The sequence below is a fragment of the Chiloscyllium plagiosum genome, unplaced genomic scaffold (assembly GCF_037043375.1).
Source record: "Chiloscyllium plagiosum isolate Xiang-an unplaced genomic scaffold, Cpla_swu_hap1 HiC_scaffold_32, whole genome shotgun sequence".
NCBI lineage: Eukaryota > Metazoa > Chordata > Chondrichthyes > Orectolobiformes > Hemiscylliidae > Chiloscyllium > Chiloscyllium plagiosum.
In genome coordinates this window covers 5,986,936-6,000,282 of record NW_028270170.1, presented here as the reverse complement: position 1 = coordinate 6,000,282, position 13,347 = coordinate 5,986,936, and the positions used below count along the sequence as shown (strand labels likewise).

At 38.2% G+C, this 13,347-nt stretch overlaps 1 protein-coding gene across 3 annotated transcripts in view; it reads right to left on the bottom strand.

Moving 5' to 3' along the window:
- Positions 1–4,941: 4,941 nt before the first annotated feature.
- Positions 4,942–13,347, bottom strand: part of igf2bp1 (insulin-like growth factor 2 mRNA binding protein 1) — a 175,663-nt gene continuing 167,257 nt past the window's right edge. For all 3 annotated transcript variants that reach the window (XM_087977738.1, XM_087977739.1, XM_043674803.2), the window contains one exon: positions 4,942–12,343. In XM_087977738.1, coding sequence (XP_087833864.1) covers positions 12,248–12,343 — 96 coding nt within the window. In that variant the 3' untranslated portion in view covers positions 4,942–12,247. The remainder of the gene's footprint in view (positions 12,344–13,347) is intronic.

Genomic DNA, 13,347 nt, shown 5'->3' with positions numbered 1-13,347 from the left:
AGTACTTCCCAACCAACAAAATTGTGTTATTTGAAAAATGTTGCGTTCTATAATGTAGGAACGAAACAGCAATTTTGTACACAGCAGGACTTGACAAGGAACACAATAGATGATAAATTAAACTGTTTTAGGTAACCTTGGTTGAATGTTAGCTTGGATGTTGACAGTAGAAGTGTTCCTCAGGGATCGATGCTGAGTCCACTTCTGTTATCATTTATAAAAATTATTTAGATGATCCTATTAGAAGGCATGGTTAGTAAGTTTGTGGATGACACCAAAATTGGTGGTGTAGTGGACAGTGAAGATGATTATCTAAGGTTATAAAGAGATCTTGATCAATTGGGTCAATGGGCTGATTGGCAGATGCATTTATCCAAATTAAACTATAAGTTATTGCATTTTGGTAAAACAAACAAGGACAGCTCTTATACAATTAAAAGTAGGCCCTTGGGTAGTGTTGTAGAACAGAGACATAGGGGTTCAAGTACATAATTTTTTGAAGTTTGTGCCACATGGTGGTTAAGAAGGCACTTAGCATACTTGTCTTCATTGCTCAGTCCTTTGAGTTTAGGGGTCTGGATGTCATGTTGAGGTTGTCCAGGGTGTTGATGAAGTCTCTTCTGGTATACTGTGTATAGTTCTGGTTACCCTGTTATAGGAAGGATATTTTTAAGTGGGGGAGTGGGTTCAGAAAAAAATTAGCAGCATGTTGCTGGAAATGGAGTGTTTTGAGTTATAAGGAGAGACTGGATAGGTTGGGACTTTTTTCATTGGATCATAGGAGGTTGAGGACTTTTATAGAGGTTTATAAAATAATAAGTGGTATAGATAAGGTGAGAGGTAGGTGCCTTTTCCCTAGGGTGGGAAATTTCAAGACTTAAGGTGAGAGGAGAAATATTTTAAAAAGATGAGGGACAATTTCTTTTTACAGACTGGTCCCTGTGTGGAATGAACTCCGAGGAAGAGGTGGATGCGATACAGTTACAATGTTTAAAAGGCATTTAGATAAGTACATGAATAAGAAATGCTTGGAGGGATATGATCCAAGTGGGTCGAGTTTAGTGGGGGATTAGGGTCAGCGTGAACTGTTGGGTCTGTTTCCATATTGTATGATTCTGTGACTCAAAGTTCCACATTGTTAGACTAATCCTAACTTAATCAAGGAAAACAGGAAAGAGAAAGTGAATAGACAGCAAATTATGCTCAGACATGGGAGGGAAGGATAGAGGTTTGAGATGTGAGGAGCAAGTTTAAGACCGACAATCACTGATTGATTGTGTTACTCAAAGGATAATAAACAGCTACCATGAGGTTCCAGAGCTGTCGAAAGTTGAGCAGATTGCTGGACATAGACTGCTCAATTTTATGTGGTGTAGTGGTATGTCACTGAACAAATGATCCAGTAGCTGGATCTCACCAATTTAAATTTGATTACTTAGTAAATCTGGAATATAAAGCTAGTCTCCGTTACTAAAGCTATCGTCAATTATTGTTCACAAATATTTTTTAGAGAAGGAAATCTGTCCTTTCCCTGGTCCTGCCTATATGTGACTCCACACCCACAGCCATGAGGTTGACCTTGAAATGGCCTCGGAAATCAAAGGCACTTGGAGGTGAACAGCATGTGCCAGCATTCTCACTGACCTCCCATAGAGGAAAACAATAAGAAGAGAAATTACATGGAGTTTGGTGTTTTCACAGGGTAAAGGTGAATCTGTATTGAATGAACACAGGAAAACATAAAACAAAAGCGAGAACCAGAATATATTTCTGAAATTCACCAAAGGAAATGTACACCATATATACCAGTACAGGAAATAAATTTATTTTGTAATGAAACATTTGAGTATAGCTGTTTGGTGACAAAAAAAAGGAATTAGTTGGATGAAAATTGAGCCAAGTAATTGAAATGACAGCTTCTTTCAGTCTCTTTAGCAAACTTAACACATTGACTGGCCTCAATAATAAAGAAGCTTCAAATAGAAGGGAAAAGTAGAAAGGTTTTTTTTAAAACGGTCTCAAAAGTAACAGGATTCTATGCACAAACTTAAGCACATCGCATGGTAAAACACAAGTTTTAACAGCAGTCAACAAAAAAATTGATCAAGAACGGCATTCAAAGAAATAGAACTAATAAATGTAATTTCAATAGGCAGTGTAAGACTGGCAGGGAATTTTAAATTTCATTTCTTTTCTTCCCCCATTCTTGCCTCTTTTTTTTTAAATTTCTCACTCTATTTCCCCAACTCCCTCCCACCCCCATTCTTTAAACATTTCTTTGGCCCGGGTTCATCTTGATTTTTAATGTAATGATTTCTAAACGGACCAGCTCTCTGCTGGCACGACGCTAGAATCTACTGGTAGTCCTGCTAAATATAGTTATTCGCAGACGATCAAACTAAGTAAGCACTGGGTTAAGGTAGTTAGAAAATCTGAACCTTGGGCTCCATTCAGTTGTTCCCCTCATTGATACACCTTGTAACATTTTCCTTTACCCCATACCTCTGACTGAGCAGATATCATGACTTCTGGCCCATTTTTCAGTTGGGTGGCTGAGTCTTGTTGAAGGGACTCTATTTCTAAAGCTGATGATATGATCAAAGTTAGCAATGTTCTGAAGTTTGGATCTACTTCTTACAAGAGGGGCACCTCAGACAGCAATAACTGTCAACATAACTTAAAAGTCTGACTCCCTGCCTTTAATTTTTATTTCCCATACTTTTTAATACACGTCAAAACCAAATTGATGAGCTTGCGTCGTTTGAGACCTACTTTAGCAAAGAGACTGTTGAGGCTTTTCATGCAAATTGTTTACATTTGGAAAATAAGTTTCCAAGACAAAAATTACAATCCCAGGTCAATATTTGGAAAAGAAACCAAGTTAGTCACACCAGGAGAATGAAGGATGTGACTGCCTGCAGTTATTCAGTGTCAGGAAAACTCTCAATGATGAGATATGGCAAGAGAGTACATTCCTCACACTACACAATACATTCCGCAGGGCTTGGAAATGCCAACGTTCAAACTAATGCATTAAAAACTGTATGTGGCTAGCCAAGACCCAGAGCTGGGGCAAAACCATGTGAACTTCCCCCTGCCCTCATTTTCCCTCTGCAAAACGTGCTTTGCAGAAAAACTTTACATCACAGTTACAATGGGGTGTGAGTCATTTCTGTCCCTGCTTCACTTTAGAAATCTGACCTGCAAAAACAGTGTAAAAATGTCTCTCAATGCAGAGAAGGGCTCTGTTTTAGATAGTTTGTAATACATGGGGAGTCCTGGGTCATGGTCTTAAACATTTGAATTGGTAACATATAAACCAAACTCAAGTTTAAACAAGCAATTGTCAGAGTTACTTCCAAAGAGATTAATGGGACTGTTTTTAATCCTGCAGTGGTTTCCCAATGGGATAGCAGTGAGTAAGGATCAATGATAATGTTGTATTAATGCAGTGTCATGGACATGATTGGATGGGGAGCTCAGAATTTTGGACCTGCGTCCTCATTCCTGATATTGAGGGAACACAGTAATATATCCAGCTTAATTCAGAATTCGGGATCATCTAAAGGTTAACCGATACCTTGCTGCTGATGTGCACAAAGCTGGAATGGGTGCACTGCCTGTGAACATACTGCTCACAATATACATTTGTAACGCAACGCAAAACATTAGTCTAACAAGACCAGACAATCTGCATGATCCTGCAGAAAATGCAAGTCTTGATCCCCTTCTGTGAGTGAAGAAGAATATACTTTCCTAAAATCCCAATCCCCAAAATGAAAGTCATTTCTGCATGAATTTATGGTGGCACACTGATGAGTCTTTCTGTATCTAACGTATGAGGCCAAATGCCCTTTTGTTGCTTGTCTAACAGATGAGGGACAGAAACAATTCCACACCTGTGAGGTGACCACTCTCAATAGAACCACTGTCTGTTAAAGCCAAACATAAACAAACCTCTCCCCACCCCATCATCCCTCAGCAAAACCTTTAGCAATTTTACTCATGGATAAAATTTCATCAGATCAGCTCCTGGAGTAGAGCGTAGCTTGGTAAACAGAAGTGCAATGAGACCCTACACTTCAATGGATTTTCTGAGAGGGATGTGACACTGTGACAGAGTCTGCAGGGTGTGGATCCTTTGACAAGGAGAAGCAGGTATTCGTTTGTGACACCTTCTTTAAATCGCGAAAGTGCTGGCAGCTAGCAACAACTGTAACCATAGCAACTCTTACCCAAGTAAGCTCTGCAAGCAACAAAAAAACTGCAAAATACTCCCACCAGATTATTTTTAACATGTTTGCCACAATAAACAGCGCAGGTTCCATGCAAGTACAATACTGCACAGGAAGGTGATAAGCACAACCCCACTCAGGATGGAGCCTGGGTTCAGATCATTATGGGATAATGTTGCTTGATTGCTCCCAAAGTAGTATCCTCTCATAACTACATTATAAACCTGCCTTCCTGTTCCCACATCTCTACATTGCCTTGCTACATTAAAGGCCCCATACAAACGCGAGTGTTTTTCTTGGAGACTAGACTGTAACCAATAGGTATTCTATAGGGGAATGTCTGCAGGTTAAAGCTTCCCCAGCAACCTCAGCTGGAGAAAATAAAATTGTACAGTTTGTTTCCTGATCTTTTTTAAAACAAAGTATCTAGTCAAGAACAAGTGTCAGGGAAAAGAAAAATGAAGTGAAAAAAAACACCAATTCACTCAACAAATTCCTATAGTAAAAATCTTTGGGAGGAAAACAAAAGGACTTTAGCCTAAACTACAGAATGTGGAGATGCCACTACCATTTTTTTTCGTCCTAATTGCTAAGAGGTAGATGAAAAAAAAATTAAACGGTTATACAGGTCTTGTTCCCTTCCCCGATTTCCCCCCCCAACCCCACCCAAACCCCTCCCTCCCCCAATTTGAATGCAGTGCAGGTATTGATGAAGCAAACCCGCATGCAAGTACACACCAATGCAAGGTTAGCAAGGCTAAGAACGAGCTTTGCGTCGGAGCAGAGGTAACAGAGTAACTCGTAATTCAACATTTTGTTTCACATGGTAAACCTTTTGAGGTAGTTACTGTCTTGGATATACATGAGTTTATTCCAAGCACCTCAGCACAGTTCAAAAATAGAAATATTAAGAAAAAAAGGCAATGTCCAACTGTCTTTGTGGGGGGAGGTGGAATACTGATGATCTTGTTTTCAGTGAAGACTGGTCTGTTGCTGGATTCACATCACCCGAAATATCTTTGTTGTGCTGAAGGTTGCGGTGATGAATCCGTTAGTGTCAAAATGATTAACCTGGCTCAGATGGAATTTCACTCCTGTGCGGAGTTCACCAGGGGTAATTAGAGTGAGGAACCCTCCGAAACTGGCCTCAAACTGCTTCCAACATCTTCAAAATAGAACCTCTGATCTATCACTGCTACACAGTAACATTCATTAGCAAGTATGGGAGTGAATATCAAGCAAGGAGGGGATTAGATTTGTCTTGATGTTTTTCACTGTCAAATAGTCGTCAAAGTTCAACTGCATTGGCTGGTTGAACAAGTCAGGTATGTGTAGGTTGGGTGCATTAGTCAGGGGTTAAATGGAAGGGAATGGGTTTGGTGGGTTACTCTTCAGAGGATTGGTGTGGACTTGTTGGGCCGTAGGGTTTGTATTCACACTCAGGATTCTATGATTCTAAGATACTCATAAGTACCAGATCCTGGGGATTTGTACCCTAGTATGAATCATCATCAAGAAACAGAAATGAGTGATTGGCTGAATGCTGATCTAAGCTACCTGGAAGCCAGAGAGTCTTTTATAATAACTAGAGTCAACCACTATGTGATGGTCATGTTGATTACCCCCAGACAGCAGCCATATTGCAGGAGCAGCAGATAGAATCCAAACAGGATCTTTTGGCGCACAAGGGCAAATGGAACAGCAGTTTGTATAAGAACCCTTCAAAAACTGTCAGGGCAAGAAAGCCTTTGAGAAGCTCAAGGGAACCTCTGTCTTAAAATGTTCCATGTTTCATTGCCATACAGAAATTCAGATTAAGAAATCGGAATCTGCAGCCTGTGGATCAACTGAGGCTTAAAGGTTAACAGCTTAACCTACATTAACCACATCATTTGGACATTGCCTTTTAAAAAAACCAAGCTGGCAATTCTTGGTTGATATGTCATATATTCATGTTTTAAATTGGCCCAATTCTATGGACAATTACAAATCTTTACAATTATGAGTTAAACTCTGGTGCCACTCAAAGGCCAGGCCACAAGTTGGATAATCAACTTCTAATTGCCCTCCAAACAGCCCGACAAGCGATATTAGTTTTAAACAAATGCTCCGTGTAAACTCATTCTTTTCTTTAAATTCAAATTGAAGTATTAAGAATCTTAAACACTGTCCTGCCATAGGAAATGTCTCCTGCCGATTGTGATCTGGTTGTCTTTCTGTTTAAAATAATATGTGCCAGAGTGAACACTTTATTTAATAACACTAATTTAATTTCTCACTCTCTGCGCTACTCACCGCCACCATTAACGAAACCATAAACTCACCACTGGTTGTTTTGGGTCTAAATGGAAGTGAGCAAACCTGGCCTTCATGAGGCTGTCCATTTAGTGGTTTTAAAGATTTTGAAAGAGGTGGTTGTGCTATAAAAATATTCATGAATGGAGCAGTTCATTGAACACAAGCCATTCATTGCCTACACAGACAAAATCAGAGCCTCATAGCCAACAAAGTTATGGCCTTCAGACTGGACAACATGCAATCTTAGGCTGAGGGCAATGGGCAGGATTTAAGCTAAGCATGTCAGAGCTAGTTTAGGTATCTGAATGGTTCCATTTCACACTGTAGAGTTCTACGGCAGGTTGCGCCTGCTTTGCAGACTCAATCATTCCAGCTTAGACCTGTAATTGTTCACATGAAATCTGTAATGGAAAATCAAAGCACTGTTTGGAATCTAAGGCTCTCCAGTGGGAATTGACATGCACTTTGATGTGTACAAACACCAATTCATTAGCCAATCTCATATAAACTCTAAACTCTAATCAACATGTGGAGCTAAACTTTTGGCATTAAATTTTACCACAGACCACTAATTTCAAAGCAATTCCACTCTACGACATAATGGTTAATCTAGTTCCCTCTTCCTTTCCTAGTGTCTGTTACAGACGATCAAAGCACAATGGGAAAGATTACAAAGGCTACAAATTGGAAATTCAAAGTGGAAACCCAGGGCAAATTCTCCATTTTTCTGGAAGCCAATAACTGAATAAAAATCCTTCATCAAAATTGGGAATGAAAAATGGACAAGGTCCCCAAGACACAAACCCTTGTCATTATAGAAATCTACTCTATTTCCCTGGTGTACTTCAATATGCACAACATTCAACTGCACATTTTTCTAGTTGGCTGCTGACATTCTGCCTTGTATATCTAGAATTTTCTGTCTGTATTTGTGCATTGGAGCTTTGTCATGTGCACTTGCCCCTAAAGTAATGTTTCTAACTGGCACTTTGCTGACCTTTAAATTCATTAATTCCCTAAACTTCATTAAACTCCCTAATATTATGGTTCTTCAAACATGTATATTCCAAAAGAGAAGCTTTCTAACTCATAATTTCTCCAACAATTTCTGTTCTTGTTTCAGTTAACATGCAGCTCTGCGGGAGGAGACAATCAAACCGCAGTATCCAGGCAGACAGTGTCTATGGCAGGACTGTCAATAGCAATAAGCAATCTACCACTGCAAGTGTCGATTGCCAGCACTGTAGCTTCAAGATATAAAAAGGCTCAAACACGTGTCGGTGAGATGATGCTTGCTGTAGGGTCAAAAAAAATATATAGGCCGAAGTCTGAATAGGCTGTTTCACAATTTAAGCAAATAAAAGGAAAAGTTGTATAGAGGACAATGCCTTAACCTGAAAACAAAATACAGCAATGGTTGAATGGGCGTTGCACAAATGTAGCCACTTTCAGAATCTAGTCTTTTGCTCCCACATGAAGTATTTAACAAAAGCAGGTGGCATGTGCAAAAAACTTGGATTTTTCCCAGATTGTTATACAAAGAAATAAAATTGAAAGCACTTTTGTTTTAAAGAGACTGGATGCATGTACAAACACAGCTCTGTGTGTCTATGTAGAGGTCATTTTGTGTAAGGACCTGGGTTGTGGGCATCAGGAGAGACTTAAGGATTTGCAACCAGGGGAGACAGTCCATGCTTATAAAGAAGGCATAAGAATTAGACTTATTTTCCGCATGTGGCCCAGCTGCTTATTTTTGTTTATGAGATGGAGATATTACTGCCAAGGCCAGAATTTATTGTCCATTCCCACTTACCCTGAAGTGAAGCTTATCTCACTGTTTCAACACTTCACCCTCACCAGAAGCTGCAACCGAGATTTTATAGTCATGCAAACTGTTTTTCTTGACGTGATATTCCTGTGAACATGAAAATGGCAATATTGAGGCAGAAGATCGAGTGCTCCAAACTGTTACTCTTTCCTGTAATAAGGCCATGAACACCTACTAGCCTACATTGCCCTTTCCCCAGTTGTTTTGGAATCATCCATCTCAGTTATTGGGAGGAGTTTAGAGGAAAGTTTCACCGCTTGGCAGCTTTCAGACAAATTCTTTCTTTTGCATTTTCACTGTTGTGGAAAACTGACTGTCGGAAGATTAGAAAGTAAGAGTTAATTTTCATGAAGTACTAAGTATTTTTGTTTTTAAGATTAACCTCTTAACCAGAAGCTCAAAGTGTAGAGCTTCAAATAGTGAAGCTCTGAAAGTTTCCAGCTTTGAAGCCTTGTTTTAGAAATAAATACATCGAGAAGAATAATGGCAGGTGGAGTGAGGAGCAGGAAGTAGAAATAGAAGATAGACATAAAGTGACAAAAGACGGCATGAATTCCACTCAAATATTCTGTCATGTTGAGATGCTAATTGTGTGCATAGCAAGTCACAACAGGAGCAATAATGGAACAGGGATGAAGAGAGAATTAGGGAGATTGAAGTTAAGCTCTGAATTACTAATCCAGGGCTCACAGAGGTCAATCAGTCCTATTTTAAATGTGTGCATGTTTCCCAGATATAGAAAGGTATACTTTCAGATTGACATAATTTTCAAGGCTTGCTCTCATTATAAACATGGACAGAGGAAACATTGTGTGCAGAGATAAAATCTTTCACACGTTACAGGGTTATTAATTATGTATACTGAAAGTAGCTAACACAACAATAGTGACAAAACTAAAGAATTTGAGTAAGTGTAGGAAATCCAAGCTTTTTACACATCACTAACTGAAAATCACATCTAATGATTTTTTCAATGTCTAAAAATAGAAAAATGTGGCATTTAGCTGCATCATCACAACTGCCTTTAAGTACATAAAAATGCAAATTGTTCCCAATGTGGCACCTCTGTACCTCAGATCTGAGGCAATTGCTGCAATTTTCAATTTTTTTTTAAAATTATTTAAACACTTCCAACGACTAGAAGCAGGGGCAAAACTAACAGCCCACTCCACACATTTCCCGGCTGTTGTACGTAACTCAGCAAATTTTACTTTCTTTTATTAAAAAAATAAAATATTCAAGACTATCAGCTTTATAAGTATATAAAATACCAGCAAGCAAAAAAGGAACAAATGTTGAGGTACTAAACGCCTGAGGTAGTCTAGTAAAAGCACACAGTGATGCCCTGGGCCATCACCGGTGAATATACTTCCTTCGGTGTTCCTTAGCAGTGTCATGTTTTCTCTTTCTCTTTCAATTTTATTTTTCACAACTCAATTAATTAAAAAAAAACACATCTTTCCTAGAAAAGGGACTGGACCAGATGTCAAAGTTGTTATCACTCTTTCTTCCAATGATTCACTTATTTTTAATCTCTTTCAGTTAATACCATACTCCTCACATGTGGGACTCTTAGTTTCATTCCACTTTCTTTCCTTACTACAAATTCAAGGGTTGGAGAAAAAATGAGAAGATAAAACAGATTTGTGTCCACCATGCAAAGTTCCAATTGTAACTCTGTTTGGCCCAGGAAGGTGACATGATCGTTGTGGGGAAAACACCACACTAAAATCTTGGCCACTTGGAAGGAATTATTTCATAAGTTTAGTTCAAGAAAGCGGAATAAATTTTAAGTTAATACCACACATGGTTGGCATTACCTTATCAATCATCACAGTTCATTTAAGATTTGGCAAGAATACACAATTTTCTAGCATTTTAACACTGTGGAAGGCTTAGTATGAAAGAATAAACTTAGACAAATCAAGAATCATTTTAACTCAAATGAAGGTTGCTTTTTTTCTCCGTGTCCCAATTTTATTCCAAAGATGGTGTCCATCACAAAGATATACTCAGCCAATGATCAAAGCTCAGCTGGCTCATGGTATCTTATCAATAGATTGATGGAAGTGGTAGAGGAAAAAGAATGCAATGTCCTTTTGTGTGCATTGTCACCTAATCCCAAAACCCCTTTTAAAGACTTTGAATAATAATTATCTGTAGGAAGCATTTGTAAAGATTGTGTCTTAAATAATTTTCCAACATCTTTTAGAAGATTCCATTAATGTCAAACATTTACAATGGACAAGAAAGCAAGGGTAAGACTCCCAAGACTTTATTGCGTTTTCTTTTAAAACACGATTCCAGAGTTTGACTCAATGAAAGATTAACTCTACTCCAACTGAAATACAACAGGGCCTTAATTTTCCATTCATGGGATGTTGCTAGCAGTATACACCAGCTGACACACTGCACTCAAACTATCCATCTACCTCCTAACTCAGCTAGCAGGCCTGAAACTAGCATAGGTAACAACCTTTCAGACTCTTCCATAGATCTAGTGGTCTACTGTTTGGCATTTTGACTTTAATTTTGATTCAAAGTTCAATTCTTGGAATCTTTTTGATGTGGACAACAAAGTGTTAGGAACTCACATAAAGTTCAGCAGGGTACAACACCTTCACTTTGCAAAGCCATTCCAGCTTTGTTTTTGTTCTGCTGCTCCTTATCTCATGCATTATGTGTCTCGCTATTATGATTTGACCTAAATGGAAACTTTCTATCTATTGTGAGAATATTTCTAATCTACTTCAAAGATCCATAAACAAGCTTTTACTTGTGCATCTCTTATGTTGTGTCGACTGACCACAACTTAATGGTACCTGACACAGACATGTTTATATTATCCCTACACTGAATGATGTGACTTTTTAAAAGAAATGAATGCTATATTAACAAGCACTGTGTTTCAGACCTGTCAGATTAGCGAAAGTTAATCAAATGCTTTGGGGCCATGACTTAAAGGTTTGGAATGTCCTTCAATTTGCTTCAATTATCAACTACCTAAGAAAAAAAATATACTGACCTGCATTCAGTGACAAAGCTGGAAGTCTACAACTATATCCGATTGGATAGATCTGATGGCCATTACATGTCCTTTTATGGCTATGAGGTAGATTGCCTTCTTAACCGAATTTTCACTTGATATATTTTTCTCTCTTGACTTCCCACATCCCATACTCAGTCTTGCCTTTTGTTTGTCATTGACAAGTAATAGAATATTTTTATGTTGGAATCCAATTTTGCTATTGTCCATAGTCTACAAACCCAACCATATTCACCACATCACCTTGTCAATAATCTGGCCAGCATGACATGGTCTCCCTGTAACCAACTGTCAGAAATAAGAGTGAGAGTACAATGGTGGGTTTTAGGTAGGGCAGAAGAGAAGAATCCACTCATTGTAGAGGAATCAAATTGGGGGGATCCTTCTCAAAAAAATTTTAATAGCGGAAGTTGCTAGTGTAGTCATTCTCCTATTAAATAACGAACAATTTATCATCAGAAATAAGTCACAAACCCAAAATTGGTAAGAATCAACCTGTAACAGGATGACCAGTATAGCTCTAAGTGGAAATGGATTCCAGGCCTATATAAGTAACAGCTTCTCCAGTCTCCCAGATGACATATTGTCTGTATCCAGAGAGAACGTTTGGCCTGTCCCCCACATGGAATTGAGGCTCTGCTAGTCTAAATTTTCTTTTACATACTTCAAGTAGAGAAAAAGAAGTCTTAAATTACATCAAATTATTATAATTTCTTTCCACAATGTTTACTTAGCCTTCCACAGTTTAAAAAGTGAACAAAAAGTTGATCTAAATACAGCCACTCTTTGGCCTGGCATCTGTCTTCATTGTTGGGACGTGTCTGGAGTATTTTGGTGTTTTCACTTCCTCCGAGGCTGGGACTGGTTGCTTTGTACCTTCTGCTGTTGCTGATGTTTGACTTGAGCTAATATTTCCCTGATCTTTCTTTGTGCTAGCTGTGGGACAAATAGACATATCAGTTTTGTATTTCAGATAAAAGTTGTGGGAATTAACAAACACAAACCTTTGTCAGGAGTTCAATACTGGGGAGAGTGTTAAAGAAAAGTGCAAACCTGTTAACTGTCAATTATTATAACTAATATCTAGTTAATATATTAATCAACTCATGTCATAATAAGGGCTGAAATCTGGATACAAATACAGTCTTGGCTATTTAAATCAGAGACATTTAACACAAACTGGTCACTATATCAACCAGGGAAAATAGTACTATTACTTGTTTGCATTAATGACAATTTCAAAAGTTACTAGTTTTAAATTTAGAACTTATTTCAAGCAAAAACTAGTGTTTGCTCACTACATAAATGCAGGGATATCTACTTCTTTAGATATATTGAAGCCAAACTAAAATTAAACTTGACTGAGTGAAGGTATTGCAGAAATATGAACGCTGCAATTGTGCAAAACACCAATTTTGTTATCGTCATTAGTACATTCAAGGACAGCGAAGAACTGACAAAAAAATTACATCTTGCAAAACACTACTAGACTCATGAAAAGTCTTAATTCAATTGTATGCCAAATTATTTTAAAAGTGTTTGCAATAAGAGTTTTAATTCTATGAACATAGCCATTGCTTAGAGCGAGTAAATCAAGTTTGGACACATGCCTGTTACAGACTGTGGAAGCTGTGTTTTTTCTTTAACACTCTGTCAGTGAAGTAATAATATAGATTCTGCAAGTTCTAGAGCCACATAACTTGGAAAGTCTTTCAGGGTGTTTCAGAGCAAGAAAACAATGCTTACTTACCCCCATGCTCACATTTCCAGTCAATACAAAACTTCTCAACACATCAGGGAGAGAGGGGTTATTTCTATTTCCCATTATAAAGGTTAAAGAAATTTGGATTTGAACCTGTGGTTATGTTCCTGAGCATTAATCCTGCTACATTCCACACCAACTACAGGGAATAGATAGGAGAGTGGGACTTGGCGAATTG